This window comes from Homarus americanus, unplaced genomic scaffold (assembly GCF_018991925.1).
Source record: "Homarus americanus isolate GMGI-L3 unplaced genomic scaffold, GMGI_Hamer_2.0 scaffold20465, whole genome shotgun sequence".
NCBI classification, from domain to species: domain Eukaryota; kingdom Metazoa; phylum Arthropoda; class Malacostraca; order Decapoda; family Nephropidae; genus Homarus; species Homarus americanus.
The window spans coordinates 6560367-6577880 of NW_024756914.1; the positions used below are offsets into that span (position 1 = coordinate 6560367).

The 17514-nt window shown below is 34.9% G+C and overlaps 1 protein-coding gene across 1 annotated transcript in view; it reads left to right on the plus strand.

The window, feature by feature from the left end:
- Window positions 1-17514, plus strand: part of LOC121857283 (dystrophin-like) — a 173012-nt gene that overhangs the window by 70547 nt on the left and 84951 nt on the right. The window contains exons 19-32 of the mRNA XM_042353273.1: window positions 466-640; window positions 1195-1334; window positions 1861-2067; window positions 2480-2654; window positions 2774-2929; window positions 3288-3391; window positions 4039-4191; window positions 8708-8857; window positions 9424-9549; window positions 10235-10408; window positions 10753-10896; window positions 13402-13581; window positions 14904-15089; window positions 16961-17101. Of these exons, the coding sequence (XP_042209207.1) occupies window positions 466-640; window positions 1195-1334; window positions 1861-2067; window positions 2480-2654; window positions 2774-2929; window positions 3288-3391; window positions 4039-4191; window positions 8708-8857; window positions 9424-9549; window positions 10235-10408; window positions 10753-10896; window positions 13402-13581; window positions 14904-15089; window positions 16961-17101 (2211 nt within the window). The remainder of the gene's footprint in view (window positions 1-465; window positions 641-1194; window positions 1335-1860; window positions 2068-2479; window positions 2655-2773; window positions 2930-3287; window positions 3392-4038; window positions 4192-8707; window positions 8858-9423; window positions 9550-10234; window positions 10409-10752; window positions 10897-13401; window positions 13582-14903; window positions 15090-16960; window positions 17102-17514) is intronic.

A 17514-nucleotide genomic window follows, 5' to 3' on the forward strand; every position in this document is an offset into this window, starting at 1 on the left:
TCTGTTTTTGGGCTGGGGGTGTTGTGAATATGGTAACTCAGTTAAATAGTAATGGATTTAAACCAAACATGGAATGTGTATGAACCATAACAGGATAAGAGGGGAGTTCAGTACAGGTAATTAGCATTTTGAGTCACTATTTAGCCAGAGCTATGTCTGACATTTTGAATATTGCTGCAATGTAGTTTGAAGTTGCCCACCTTTACTGACAATCTTACCTTATTGGGGCACTTCACTACAGCCTGCTTTCCAGTGACACTTATTCAGTCTCTTGAAATCTACTTTAGGTTTCTCACCATGTTTGTCCAATATACATGTACCTATATACACTACAGTACAGTACCAATATCATCTGTGAACCTCACTTTCACTTTATTCTGCAAAGATGAATAAAATATTTTTTGAAGATGGAAACATATATAATATTTGTATTTTCAATATTAATCTTATCATTTATATTTCCAGGATTTATCTCAGAAGGTGGAGATGGAGAGGGGAAATATGGCTCACATTAATGAAACATGTAATAGGCTCTCTCAAGATGGTCATGTTAACATAATGGAGGATATTACAAAATTGAATAAACAGTGGGAAACTACCACTGAGTCTCTTCGGTTACGTATTCAAAACATTGAGAAAGGTAAGACTTTTTACTACACTGCTCTTAATGGGTTTGAGATAGAAATTATTGTACATTAATTGATCATTATTGCAAAGGTCATTAATTATATGGTATTATTGCCATCAGGAATGTTGAAACAAAGTTATACAGCTGGATTCCCTTCCTAACACCAACCCACTGGGTGATGTTAAATGAATTATGGTTGTATAAGTTCAACAGCATGCCATAGCCAGATGAATTTGAAATGAGTAGCTATGTAAGTCCATATTTGGAACTTCATTTCTTCTTGTGTTTTGGGTCTTAATCCATACTTTTAGTGAAGCAGAGTAACTTTGCTATGGCCCATATTCTTACAAAGGATTTGACAAAATGTGTGTGCCAACTGACCTTCAAAGGGAAAACTCATACCAAGTGTATTATGCAGCTGTCAAGAATATCTTGTTAGCTATAGTAAGCATTACTAAGCGTGCTGGTTCTTTTACGTAACTTAAGCACTCCTTGGTTTGGTACATATTAAACTGGCTTTTTCATGAATTCACATTATGTAATCTGAATATGTATGTATTTTACAGTGATGGAAAAACAGAAGCAATACAATGATGAAGTATCTGGTTTGAAGTCCTGGCTTGATGAAGTTGACGTTTTCCTGCAGGCTGAAGAGGCCGCTCTGGGGGACATTGAAACTTTGGAAGCTCAGTTAGAGCAATCCAATGTAAGTTATCAGTCATCTTGTGTACATCTAGGTAGTCCCATGTTATGTTGAAAAATGTATCAATTATTTATTAGTTACAAATATAATGGAGATTCTGAGAAATTTGATACCAGTGTTTGTCTCAGATTTTAGATATGTGCTATATTACTGTATAAACAAGGGTTAGTTTGGTCTTTAAAGATTGTTAACTAATGGATAGCCATTTAAGTAATTTTTTTAAATAGGAGACTAAAAATTAGTCATAACACTCGATGAACACTTATTATAATTTTTTTTCTATATTCATAAATGCAATAAAACTTTTCCTTTCTTCAAAAGTTTTCCCTCATTCTTCATAATGCAGATAAATGTCAGTATTTGGAATGTAAATATATTGTATATTTTAAACCTACCTTTCTATAATAATTTTAAAGATGCCTCCTCTCAACACACACACACTCACAGGTATTATTAAATGCTCCATGTTGATCATTTGATTGTTGTGTGATTATGTAACATAAAAAGAGTATTATTACTTTCCCAACAGGCCCTTCAGGATGATGTGGCAACTCTTCAGACTAACGTGTCCAACATCAAAACTACTGGAAAACATCTCATCGAGGAGGGTGATTCGGAGCTTAAGAGTATCATTGAGAACCAGCTGGACGAGCTAACAAATCGTTGGAATCTGGTAACCGAGCTTGCAAGGGCACAGAACAAGAGTTTAAAAGAAGCTCTTACAAGGAGTCAAAAGGTTACTTTTTTAAAAGTTTTATCTCCCAAGAAATTTTATTTTTGTACTGTACTTTACTATTGAAAACGTTTATGAATTATGAAACTTGTATGAAGGTCTGTTTTTTCTTTAAGGACTCAAAAGATTTCTTTCTATAAGTGGAGCACTTACCACAGCTATCTTGGCAGGCCTAAATGGAAAAAATATATATACTGTACATGGAAAATATATTTAGTTTTTGTTTATACAGTACAGTATTCATATCCATTTCATTGTACATGCTCTTGTATTACAGTATTCTACATTATGAATATAGAGAGGACAGCTTTTTCAATCTTATTAATTTAAGGCTGGTTAGGGAAAGTACCAACTCCAATGCAATTGCTGTATTTGATTTTGTAAAATATAATTCATATATATTTTGTTCATACAGGTACATGATGGTATTGATAAGCTCAATTTATGGCTTGATGAACTTGAAGCAAAAATTCCCAGCAGTTTACCAAGAAACACTCCCCAAGAGCTTAGTCATGCGGTTGAAATATTTACTCAACTGCGAGAGGATATAAGTCTTCATAGTGATGAACTGAGAGCCATCAATAACATTGGTAAGTGTAATGGGTGAATCTCACCTTATTTTTGGCTACATGTGAAAAGTGTACAGCACACTGAAAAGTTATTAGGGTTCTGATTTTCATGAATTTGTTTACCTTTATTTTTCTTATAGGTGATGAACTGTTACAAGTTGACTCTTCAGCCACACATGAGGAACTGGCTAGGCGGTTCACTCAGCTCAATGGTAGATGGACAGAAGTTGTAAGCCAAGTTGACTCAAGCTATAAAGTTAACATCACTGCATCTCAACAATATGAAGATTTTAAGAGTAAGTTGCTGAAATATATCTTTCCGCTTGTGAAGTATTTTCATTATGTATAACAATTGTTCTGTGTTATTATTACCCTTCAGTGATGTCACAGTTATTGGATTTAAGCAACAGTGTACCATGTTACCCCCACCTGTTAGAATTTTTCAATAATTAGATATTCTGGCAGGCTTTACATGTTTCATGGCTCTCCAGGTCTCTTCTTTTATGGTTTCCATGTAACTTTTCTTGGGTTCTTGAATTAACTTTGTTCATATGCAGGGAATACAGTAGTAGGTGTCTTTAATATATTGTTGTTACATTTAATTACATTTTTCTAAAACAACAACATGACTAAAAATTTTGCTTTTGTTTTCAGAGGTGTGCTCTGAGGAGTCTGAGTGGTTGGACCAGCTACAGGCAAAACTTGAAAGGTCATCAAAAGATGCAGCTGATGCTGAGGAAATTTCTGAGGCATTGGATGTAAGTGCTGTACTTTTTGGTATAATGAAATTCTTAGTAATACAGGATGTCATGTCTCTTTTTGCTTCTTCTCTTTGTGTAAGATATTATGGATCTGTTTGCCATTTCACTGTGGAACCATTATTTTGGATGAGATGAAAGAATTAGTCTCTCTCTTCCAATGATGATAATTATTTCATGTTTTTATTAATATTCTAGCAAATTTAGTAGTGTGCAACCCCCTTTAAAACTCCAAATGATGTACGAGTGATATTTTTCTGCTCTTCGTCTTTTTTTCCCCTAACTTAGTACATTGTTTCACTGTTCAGCAGGGTGGCTCAAAATTGCACAAACATAACAGAGAAGTGTACTTACCTAATGTACGCCTTAGAATGGGATAAGTTCTCTAGTGTTACATATTAAATGCAAAGTGGCCAGAATCAAGAGTAAACACACGCAAACATTCTTAGAATTTCCTCTAATTTACTGTCATTAATTCATTCTTACAACATTAATAGATGTGTTCTGCTATTCCCCTTCCACAACAAGATCACAATTTCATCATCCATCAGCAGTAACATTCATCCCCCTAAAATCACTTGAGACTTTGCTTTCCTATTATTCATGCACATCTAAATATATAATAAGTACACCTTCCTCTTTGTTAGGAATTGGAAATTTTCCTGCATAGCCATGATGAGAGGCGACTGGAGCAGATCAGGAATCTTGCAGAATCACTTGTCAGTGAAAGCTGTGTTGCTGAACCTGTACAAGAAACCACTCACTCCCTTACATGTCGTTTTGATACTCTTAATGCCCAGGTGAGATCAGGAAATTGGCAGATGTATTATTTGTTCAAGAGCAAAATGACTGAATTTTGTGAGAGGTTTGAAGGCAAAGGGGGAACACATACAGATTTTTCCTTTTGAAGAGTTCCTGTATGGCACATTCAGTTGTATAGCAGGAAATAGAGTATAATGAAGATATTATTTTATCATAAAATAATTTTTCTTGGGGAGTTTCCTCCACTATGCAGCTCTTGTTACATATCATACCTGGAATGTGGGGCTGGTCCATCATGCTTTACCCCCAAAACAGCTTGGGCTGATCTTAGGATCACCCATACCCCTCATTATAGTCATAGACCTAGAAAAGGGAGATAATATGGAAAGGTTGCTCTCTGGAGGTGGGAGGTCTTATGGAGTTTGGGTCCAGGTTGGCAATATGCATCTTCCTCCAGAAGGTAACTTCTTTGTCTAATCCCCCCTTTTGAGGGTTAGGTGAGCGTAAGACCAACCCCCAGCTGTCTTGGGGGTAAGACATAATGGATCAACCACCCATTTCAGTCATGCACAGTGATGAGAGCAGCCTGATTATGAGCTTGGCTAGAAAACAGGATTTCAGGATCAGCCCCCAACTTTTTTTCCAAATACAGTATAAAAAAGATGTCTTATTACCATCTCAGGATTAGTTTTTAGTGGTTAGTAAGTACATTTTTAACTCTTGGTGTAATTTTATCATTGAAATACAAGAGTAGTAGAGAATATTTCAGTATGCATTTCCCTAATGAAAAGTTATGTTTTCTCTCAGAAAAGTAAATCACATAATTCTGCCTTGTGACCTTAGGGAGGCCATTGGTCATATTTTTATTGTACAATTCAAAATGGATTTGAGGAATGCTTGGCTTCCTGTAAAAGCAGATAGACGGAATTAATTTGGCTTTTAAAAGTGCTAGGGCCTCTATAGGGCTGTAGCCAGAAGTGTTTGTTGAAGCAGTAGTTACATAAATGCAGCTACACTACTGGATGAATGTTCAAGCCTTTCATCTGTAAAAATTGGTCATTTAGAAAGATATGAACGTCATCTTACTAGTTTTTCACAGTAATGAGCCATGTTAAAGCGTATTGGTGCAGCAGTGTGTGTGTGCGTGCTGTGTTTTGGCTACAACCCTGTAGATGGGTTAGATTTCTTTTCACATAATTTTGACAGACACACACACACACTCAACTGGATAATTAGGTATTCCACTGTATGTGTAGGTGTTTAGTAATACCTTTCAAATAGGATTATTTTATATGCAAGGTTAAAATTGTTACTGTTGTATAAATTTATCTTTCTCCCGACATGCTTACAAAGCTCACAAGTCTTTTCTGTCAAGCATTTGTAAGTTGTACATTACTTCCTAAGGAGTCAACTTCATATGGTAGGCATAGGCAGTAATGTGGCTGAAGAAAGATGAATGTTGCATTTTGCTTGGACTTTATTATAAATGTCTTGTTTCCAGTTTAGAGCTTCATTATTTTGAGGATGCTTCATTAGTTTTGTTTGTTTTATGTTTGTTGATTTTTTTTTTACACTACTGTACATTACTATATTTTTTACTCTAGCATTTATTAGTTGCTGCATTTGCTTCAGATCTCTTCAGTTTCTATCAGTATGAAAATCTTCATTGATTTGATCAATTCTGCAGTTGCTTGTCAAACACCAGCCCTTTTGTAATGATAGATTGCTTTTACTTTGAAGTGCATATACTCTTTGAATGTAAATTGTGAACAATTTATTGTGTAGTAGCTATTATTGCAACTGTTGGAAATAAGTCTTAATATACAGGATAAATTGTGCTGTTATATGCAGTTTTGATAATGGCTTTTTTTATTATACTTTATATACAGTATTCTATACTGTATACAGGGTGATTAAAAAAAAAGTACTGGTAAAGGTACTGTATATGACTCCATGGACATATTAAAAATACCCCATCATATAACACACACTGTCATAGATTTGGTGAATGTGCAAAAATTTTTGGACACAACCTATCAGGGACCATTTACTACTGCAGAAACATGTACAGCATGAATTGATGTATTACTTGAATATTATGTAGATAAATTTAAATTAATATGTCACAAGCATGTTGTTGTAAATACATAATAATAATAATAATGATATACGAGTACCATATGGGATTTAGTAAATGTTCTATTCCTTATCGTAAGAGGTGGGAATAGGTGTGAATAAAAGATTGTTAAAGGAGGAAAATGAACGGAGGCAACTAGTGGGTAGTGTGGAGATAACTTAAGAGAGGGGAGGGGAGGGACTTATTGAGGCAATGTGGGGTGATTGGCTTAAGCTGGCAGATTACTTCCTCCCCTACAGTAGTCCAAGGTGGAACATCAGTGTTAAACCAAAGTTGGGTGAACACCTGTAACTAGTCAAGGAGGAGTATACATTTGGCAACTATGCAGATATGCACTTCACTGTAGGAGTAGCAGGGGGAAATGTAGTGGAACCAGTACTCAAAATATTACTCCAACTGTAGATTGCCATTTCATCCCTCGTTTTTTGCCCCTGATCGTCGGTTAAGAGAAACTGACACTTTTTTCCGCTTACATTAGACAGAAGGCACCCATACAACACTCACACATTTAACGTAGAGGAGCAAATACTGCACATTGTCAAAAAAAGAATCTCTCCGTAGGGTTATTGCATTCCTGCCTTATCTTTCATATATTATAACTCTGAAACTCTATGTTATTCACACTATGTTCATGAAGTCATATACAGTACCCTTATCTTTGTCTCATGAATACACCCTCAGAACTATGAAACTTTTCTTTGAATAAGTCTGTATATAAAGGGTATGTGTACTGTGTGTGTGTGTGTGTGCATGAGTACAGTAGTACGTATTTGTGTGCGTTCATTTGTATGTATTTATGTGCAGTACAGTTCAGTATTTGTGTATGCAAAGTATATGTGTGTGACTGTTCCTGTGTGTATATTTATGTATGGTAGAGTACAGGTATATGTATTTATGTAAGTATAGTACTGTTTATGTGTACATTACTTTACATGTGTGTGTGTCTCGTAAGAAAAATTTTGACATCGCTCTTACATACAGTATCTGTGATTTGTTAATGGAATGTAGATTTATAAATTGCTTGAATTACAGTGCTTAATAATACTAATAATAATCTGAAGATCAGTCATTTAGAGGAAATTAAACATTGTACAGCCTGATACAGTACTGAATATGATTTTTCCTTCAATCTTCAGTAGCCTTGAGTCATGATTTAGGTGTGAAATACAAGTTCAGATAATCATAGAATTGCACTGTACCATCTTTGGAATTGAATTAAAGAGAATGTGCAGCCATTCTTAATTGGGTCAAGGCTGATGTGTGTGTCCTGTATGTGGAATACATTTAATGATAATATTACATTTTTTTTAGTTCAGAATTCTAACCAAATGATTTTATTTTTATTCAGCCATACTCCTAGTATAATGCTGAGTGGCTGGATTCAAGGGAAACTCTCTTTTTCTCTTCCCCCCCCACATAGACACCAATGCATGCACAGACACATACACATGTGTGTGTGTGTGTGAGAGATTTGCCCTTGATTCCTGCCATTCATCATTATGCATTGTTTTTATCCCTTTCAATAGAATAACCACTGCTTTTTCATTTATCTTATTTTTTTTCCCAAAGCAAAAGAGTTTAGCCATTGTGGAGTTTTATGAATTAGTAAACCCTTTTTAACATGATAATTACCCTTACACATGGAGGCTGAGTAATTATACACTTGCTTTATGTGAGTGTGTGTGTCAGCTTGTTTGAGTTTGGCTGTGGACAAGATATCTCAAATGGATCTACCTGTTTGGATAAAACTTGGAATATCAGTTGGTTATTGTCCCTAATGGGCAGTCATGTCTGTGGAACCCACTTATTGGTCAAGAAGTGGATAAATCTTAGGATATGTATTGGTTTTTGGCTAAGAGTAAAGCAAAATATTTTTAAAAAGTATGGCCACAGATATGTCTCACTTGTACTGTTACTTTAGAATCTGTTGCATTCACAAAAATTGGACACTAGAAAGGGGTCCATTGCAGAATATTATGAGGTATATTAGGTAGAAGAATGAAATTTGAAGGATGGAAAGAAGTAAAAGATGAAAACTGTTGTAGGCAGACGATTATATGTTGGGTAAATTTGCAATAAAACTACTGGACATCTAAGAAAACTTTAGGTAATGTAGAAAGGAGATGCTTATGAATGTCAGGTTGGTTGTATTCCTACAGGTTGAATTAAATTTGTTGAGTAAGTATGAATGGAGTGAGGAAGAAAAATAGATGTGTGAGGGAGGAATATAGATATAAGAGGGAGGTACAAAAATGAAAGGTCTGGTTAAAAATCTCCAACCAATAATAGGATATATTAATGTGTCACTGAGGAGGAGAAATTCTATATAAGTGCTTAAGTAGGATAGGATATGATTTTGTAATGATTACTTTTATATATTTCCATATGTATTGATGGGGTTCATCTCTTGAATTCAGGCAAGTGAACAGCAATCTGGGTTGGAAGGTAGCGTGCAAGAAGCTCAAGCATGGGAAAGAGAGTACGTCAGTGTCCTGGATTATCTTGCACAGTCTGATTTAATCCTCACTCAGGCCATCAATGATGAGATACAGGTTGATCAAGTCCAGGTGAGAAAAAATGTTATAAAGAAAAATATTATTGGTTCATATTACAGTACGGAACATACAGTATATTATGATTAAGTTAGTTAATTATTTAATTATTTAATTTTTTGTCTTTTGATATTCTGATTAGCAGTATGTAATGTGATATTATAAGATTACATGAGCGTTTATTGTAATCACTACTTTTTAGCGGTTCATTTTATTTATCCTATCAAGGGGGTGGTATAACCCACTAGGTGATGAATGCTCAACATTAGATCAACACCTGTTGGGCCATCTTGCACTATAGCAAGAAAAGGCTTGTATGATTAATTTTTTTTAATGATGCATAAACTGATCTGTGATCTTTTTATTTTATAACTTTTCTCACACTTTAGGGAAACGATGTACTTTACTGTACCTGTATTATTGATTATCTTCTTCATTTATCAATGATGTCAACATTTTGTCCCTTAAATTATCTGAAAGATGATATATTTTCCTCCTTTTGTATAAGGATTAATATTGATGTTGTTCATGCTGTATCTAGGTAAGGAAGTAGATTTATAAAGTCAAATCTATCTTTACAGGTTGAAGCAGAGATGATGACACAACAAAATGTGCTTCAGAAGATGCAGGCCCAAGTGGAGGTATACCACGGTCAGGGCAAGACGGAAGCTGCTTTAAGATTGGAAGATCAAGTTTCTCACTTACAGGTCTGCTTTTTTTTTTATTAATACTATAAACTGAATACCGTACAGTATTACATTTCAAAGAAATATATAATGATCTCTTTCAAAATAAGGATGATCTTTCTTTTAAAATTTCATGCTAAATTGCAAAGTGGCTTAAATAGAGAAAATACACTCACATACTCTCTCCCTTCATTCACTGTCATTCAGTTTTACTGCCTTTATAGATGTGTACTGCTGTGTTATTCTCCTTCCACAACAAAGCCCGAAATAAAAATTTCTGCCAACAGGTGCTACACTCCCACCACATTTAAGTTAATCAAGTAATTCCACTTTTTGTAACAGCAATATAACTTTCTTTGCCCCTCTTTGGAGTAGCATCACTCACATCACCAGATTTATGCTTTGAGGCCATATTTAGGGGGGGGGGGATGAAGTCACAGGGAAGTTCATGGGAAAAAAGTTTCTTATCTTTCAATCCTGTTCCAATATGTTAGAAATCTCCCATGGTAGCTGTGGAAACCTGTGGATACTTAGAACTGGATGCTGTGATTGATAAATACTGTACCATACAATATGTAAAACATGGATACACAAAACCACAGATAGAAAACTTGCCATTGGTGAGGGATTATTGTATGCACCTCTTTTCTCACCTGTGAATGTTATCCTAACTTAACAATAAAATATATGTCATCTGCTCCTTCAGAAAAAATATGAAGAAATTGAATTGAAGCTGCGTGCATGTCAGAAGCCGAGTGACTTTGATACCCGCTTGAATCAGGTGAACTATCAGCTGACAGGAATTAGTCAACAAGTACATTTGGTCAGTGTGGATTCAGGGAACCCAGATGGAATTCAGGAGCAACTAAATCAGTGCATGGTGAGTTGTAGACGGTTATTGACCCTTTTAAGATTGTAAATCAGTTTATGGCATGATTCAGAAAGCTGATAAGTTTAGCTTCTCTTTTTGGTTTTAAGAATGTTTTTGTATGGTTTGATTTTCAGAAATTAATTTAAGTTTTTATTTCAATTATTATTATTACATTATTATAATTATTTTTATTTATTATTATTATTATTATTATTATTATTATTATTATTATTATTATTATTATTATTATTATTGTTATTATTATTATTATTATTATTATTATTATAATCATCAATAGTATTTTTCCTTTGTAAAGTATATTTTTTAGACAAAATAATTTTATATCTTTCCAGGATTTGTATCAAACACTTAGTGAAGTAAAAGCAGAGGTGGAAAGCGTGATAGCAACAGGCCGTAAGATAGTTAAAGAAGGGCAATCTGCAGATCCAGATGGTCTCACTCTTCAGCTAGACCAGTTGAAAGCACTTTATAATAAAGTTGGTGATCCAGATACTCACTTTTGTGTGTGGAATTGTTTAATGAATAATTTAAATTACTGCACTTAAAATTTGAGATAATAGAACTGGCTTATAACTAATATGTGGATTGAAAAAGCATAGTTATCAGTATTTAGCCTGTTAGTGGTATTTACAGACTCATCTCATCATCTTATTTCCTAGTGTGTGTGTAGATGGGAGTTCAGCAAAAAATATCCCATGTATAGTTCCTTTATTGAACATTTCTCTCTACCTAACTGCAAATATTAACATCCTTCAGAGAAAGCTCCATTAGTTTGGTATTGGTTCCTTCTTCTTCACTCAAATATTTTCCAGGCTGTTCTTTCAATAGCTGTTATTATCTTGTCAAGGTAGATGCTTGAAATTATGGCAGCTACTTACAGTTACTCTGGTTTTGGGTGATACAGGGGCCCCCCAAGTTCACGGATTTTTATTTCGCAGTCCTTTATTATTCGCGGATGAAACTTCCGCGGCTGGGACAAAGAGCCATTCGTTCTAGATACAGTAATTTCCTTAACCTGTATTGTAAATATGTGTGCGTGTGTAGACACACACACACACACACACACACACACACACACACACACACACACAAAACACATACAAATAAATAATAATGGGAAAATACTGTCACCAATAATCAGAAACAAATTTATTAAAAATGTGACAGTGTACCCTCAAGTCCGTGCCTTATTACTTTATTAATAAAGCACGGACTTGAGGGTAAACTCACATTTTTAATAAATTTGTTTCGGATTATTGGTGACAGTATTTTCCCATTATTATTTATTTGTATGTGTTTTGTGTGTGTGTGTGTGTGTGTGTGTGTGTGTGTGTCTACACATGCACACACATACTGTGTATACAATACAGGTAAAAGAAATAATTGTCCTAAGGACAAACACATAAAGGAAATATACATTTCTTTGTACACAAGTAAAATTGTCCCCCCCCCCACCCCGATCCGCAAATGTTATTCGCGGATTTGGCGATTCATGACCATTTTGAGAACCTAACCTCCGTGAATTTGGGGGGGCCCCCTGTACTGTACTTTTGTATTGTGGATAGTGGACTGGCAGATAGTTGAGTCAAGTGTACGTATATGATAATTGCATTACATATTTTGAAAAAAAACATCTGCAATCAATACTTTTTTTCACAATGGATTTGAGTTTAGAATTATGTTGAGTATATTTTTTTATTATCCAGCAGGGTGACAAGTGCATGTTCCCATAGAATTTGCACCATTACACAACTTTGCCAAGTACCACTCCATTCATTCACACACCAATCCACCTTTACCTTCCATCTCATTTTTGGGTTTCCTCTTATCATCCTTCCTTTTACTTCTCTCAACTTATTTATACCACTGAAGCATTCAATTTTCTATTTTTTTAACTTTTTCTGTGCACTCCAAACTCGTTCTTAAAAAACTTTTTCCCGATAACAATATAGTAGCATTCTACCTGTCATTCTCACTTTATACAGTACACTTTTGTTTCACTCTTGGATGTTAAGGTAGACTGATATCAGCTCACTTTAACCTCTGCCCAGCCTTGTGATACACTAAAACCATATCTCTTAACCATATTACATTGACTTACCATTTTTAAAACCAATGTCTTGTTTTAGTATTGTTGCTGAATTTCTTCTGCTAATTCATTCACTGAAATTCCTACTCACTGCCTCTTAGTTTTGCTGTCTAATCCATAAAAAACCTGGAACAAAGTTGATGAAGATGAGCTGTAGAATACTTGTACAGTACTGCATATCAAGAGCATGTGAAATGAGAGGGAGGCTGTTGGAAAGAGTGAAGGGTTAATATACAGAGTAGGGCTTGTGTTGGAGCAAGTAGAAGCATGAGTGAATAGCATGGGTGAGACAAGACTGTGTGCTGTGACAGTACTTGTTAATGGACTGGTGAGGGAGGTTTTTAGTAGTAATTTATGTAACTGAATAAGTTTAGGACAAGTTAGAAGAGAATAGGAGACAGATGCCATATGTCAAAGAAATGAGTTACAAAATATAGAACTCTCCCTCCTTTCTGTTTTATGTCCAGTACACTTTTTCTCACTTGACGGGAAAGAAGCTTATGGACAATCTATGAGCAACTCCTGGGTCGTAAATTGATTTTTCAACTTTTTTCAAATGCAACTGCAGTATATATTAACAATTTCCTAATTATAGCTATTATTTTTTACCTGATGGAAAGATTCTTATAGAATTATTCTGGCATTCACATTGAATGTGGACTAAAATTGCATGTTTTTCTCCTTTTAATTGCAGGTTATTTATTCTTCTTTATGCAAGCCTATTTGAACTCTTTATATATTCTGGGTGTTACCCTTTGCCATTGATACAAAATGTGTTCTCTTTTCCCACCTTGCCAAATGGGTGAGATGTATAATTGGATTTAGATAAATTAATATGCAAATGAAATTCCATGAGTTTTACCAAATTCTGATGTATGTTTTATATCTACAGCTGGGTGGTACAGTAACTGAACATCGTGGGATTCTTGAAAGGGCGCTTCGCCATAGTCGTAAGATTCAGAAAGACTCAAGTCACTTGGAGGAATGGCTGAGCACCACAGAATGTGAATTGGACCAACGAGAGGCAACTGTTCCTACAAAAAATGTTGAAGGGGAAGTTCATTTTGCTCAGGTTTGTAACATATGTTTTGTGTTGATTGGTTGAAAGATAATATGATTGTCTTCAAGATTGCAGCATGATTTTTTTATGACCATAATCTCCAAGAATACTGTATATATGTCCAGTTTCCATTGTAGTAGTATTGTAGTATCATATTTACATATATTTAAATAATTTTCCACTGATTGGTTAGCTTTAGAAAGGACAGGAAAACCTCTCAAATATGCTTACCCTTGGGACTGACAGTGTGACAAATTTGATAACTATGTGACCTATCAAAGGATTAAAACAAGGTTCATTGCATCGTGGGACCATGAACCAAAAATACCTGATACTGTACTGTATATAAAACACTTGTACAGTATAATGATCTAGTGATCATAAACCAAAATTATAATGTACATCAAAGACTTTGATATAAACAAGGTATCAATAATTTTGAGAGCCCAAATTAAACATGCATAACAAAATTAGTGTGTCAGCTGTAATACTGTATAATCTGTACTTACAATCCAAATAGTTGCTGCATGTCCATAAGTGATGATTTTCAATGAAATTTGGTCAAATCTTGGCTGTACATTTTGGTACACTTAATGAGGTTAATAGACAACATATCTAAATTTAGTCTTTTTACAAAAGTTTTGTCACTGTATATTATCACCATCTCATGTACAGTACCAGAACAGAATGCATCTATTGTTTACTGTAGGCTACTCGAAAACAAATGTGCTTGTATATACTATATATCCATAATTAATATAAATGATGGAAACAAATTACCTGTACACTGTACTGTCAGTAATTTTTTCCATGATACAGTATTTGACATTTAATTTTATTGGAAAATGTGACTATTCTTGGTAAAATGGCAGTTAAGTCTGTAAGTGACGTCAGATTATACTAAGCCATTTTGCAAAGTGTTGATTGGCAGACCTGAGGGGTTTTACTCACGATTAATAGAAGTATGATGAAATTTGTATATTGCTTGTAGAAATTTATCATCAAAACTGTACAAATTGTTTAGCCTAAATACTGTAATGTCATTCATTTAATTTTGTGAACGTACATTAGTTATTATTATTATTTAAATTTAATGAGAATGCTTTCTGTTTCAATTGTTATCCCTTGTATCACACTAGTGATTCCTTGTCCATACACAGCATTAATAACTCTAAGTTTACATTCTTTTCTAAGAATTTACTAACTCATTAAAACATTTTCAAACATTTAATGCACTGAGCTAACATCTAGTGAAACAATTATCCTGGCTGTCAAGAGTTAACCCAGAGTCAGGATTAACAGTCTCCAGGAGTGTACATACCCATCCTTTACAGCATGCCATTGATGATTTGGGGCGCAAGAAGCCCTTGCTGACAGGCCTGCACGAGTCCTATGCTGCTCTTACTTCTATGTCTGATGACCCTGCCTTGCTACAGCCCATTAAAGAGCAGGTGGATGACATTACTCTTACATGGGAGCGAGTCAGTATTAGGCTTGCCAACAGGCTTAAGAACATGCAGGTTTGTTTCTTCTTTATTGATGATGGATAACTGGATAAAGAGAGGAAAAGTGTGTTTGCAAGAGAAGAATTGATATGAATGATTGTTTGGAAAGTTGTTGTAGATATATGGAGAGTGTTATATAAGGGAATTTTATGTTAAAGGAAATTATGATTGGACAGTAGAATGTTGGAGGGGTTAGGTATGCCTTTGTAAGAGAGAGAGTGTGAGTTGGGAACTTAGCTGGTAAGATCAAGGATTATGTAGTAGTGATAAAAGGTGTGTATGAAATTGGAGGAGCAAATGGAAATGGATGTCTCATTGTTGAATTGCCATAGTAAACTAATTAATTCAGCTGTGGAATATTAACACTGTTATTCTCTTATATCACCTGACAGCAGCTGGGAGTAAATAGACTCATTTGATGTTTTGTCATATTTGTTCTTGTAAAGGTAAATATTACTGTTTATCCTTTTAAATTAGAAATCGAAGATGGTTAATATATATTATAGATAGAATGGGATTTAGTGTATATAAGAAAGTTTGTATAATGTTACTGCGATAAGTAAACCAAGTGAATGGTTATGGGCTCAATTTCTGAAAAGATCAGAGGAGTGGTTCTCTCCTTGTGCTGTAACACTGAGCTCCTGTGCACTGTTGGACCGTACATTAAACCTTCACAACTTTGGTCTTCACTGTTTCTTAGTCCAGTTTATTTTGGACGTTTTGGGGCATTGGATAAATAGTGTGATTTTGGGAGAAAGTCCAAAATCTCACAAGTGTACACAATTATGGAGGCCCAATGATGATATCTTTGATGAGTTTGTTCCATCAGTACAGTGTCCTTATGTTGTATTTACACAGCAAAATTTTGTGCTATTCAGTGTACAGTATATTTGTAGTTTTTTTTAATTTTAATTATTGTAGCAATGGCCTCTGGTGGTAGTTCTGTGCATGGTTATAGCAGGAAGCATCGCAGAAATGTTATTATTTATATGAACATTTTATTTTATTAAATTTTGTATTATATTTTGGTCGTAAATATGAATGAAATAAGGACGTAAATTGAATTGGGTCCTAAATTAACTAGGGTCTTAAATATGAAAAGTTGTTGGTCGAGCCGTTGTTATTGGAGGCTTTACTGTACATATCAGTAAAACTACATTATGCAAAAGTTAACATTTTAAAAGAAAAGAATCACATTGAAATATTACACTTCCGTCAGCAGAGGCGGGAAATATGAATTTGTTTGCAGAATAATGCAGGTTTTTTACAATCACAATGCTTAATTATTTCATTAACTTACTTGATTACTCTGACACTCTCAATTTTATGAAATCTACAAATTAACATTCAAAATGTCATTATTCTCCTACAATCACCATTTAATTTACTTCTTGTTCATGTGAAGACAAGTGACTCGTCACTCATGCCACTGCACACTGTTGCTGAGCCAGTTACCTGATTATTTAATTTCTTTTCCTTCTTTTTCTTCTTCATCTTATCCTCCTCTTCCTTCAACCCCACTTAGCACAAGTAAAAATGCCCCCCCCCCTTCTGTCAGCAAATGTTATTCGCTGATTTGGCGATTCGCGGCCATTATGAGAACCGAACGCCCGTGAATTTGGGGGACCCCCTGTTTATATTTTATTTGTATCATTTGTCGAGACTGTGGAGAACAGGGCATTGACTGTCTACTTATGCAAAGGGTGGCCATGATAAGAAAATCCATAGTTAAGTTCCAGAGGGAGATCCTCTCCAATTTGGGAACATTAATATTTTTGGACACACCTTTCCTTGGTTAGTCCAAAATTGTGATGGTTTACTGCATTAAAATTCTTACAACATGGATTTGTAATTTCCTGTAGGTTTTTATTAATTTAAACTTGCAGACTGAACAGGTTGCCAAAGAAGCTGAAATGGAAAGATTTATCATTGGCCTTGGTGAGGTCAAAGGATGGCTGGAGAGCACGGAATACCAACTTCTCAACATCAGCAGGCTTGACCCCAGTGACCAAGACCAACTAATCAAGGTTAGCAATGGAATATATGTATGATATGAAACTGAATTTTAATGCCTCCTGCTTGGCTCAGGTGATTTGTGTATAGATAGAAGGTGTCTGTGCCTTCTGTCATATCTAGGTCTCTGAAAGAGGTCTGATAGAGACTAAAGCTATCACTTCAGGCTGGAGGCAGTGAATGTAGCTGTCACAATAGTACTAGTCCATTTTACAACTTACAGTTTCAGTTCCATTCATAAGTAATTTTATTCTTGTTGGTATCATAAGTGCTTCCAAACAATATTTTCAGGCACTTGTCCCAGAGTTTTACAATTGCCAAACAGTCGTATGTGATATTATTGACACATTTGTTGGTGGGTTTCTTTAGGGAAGCCAACCCCGTACAGTCAAAGTTTTCCAAATTAATACACAAAGTTAATTAAAAG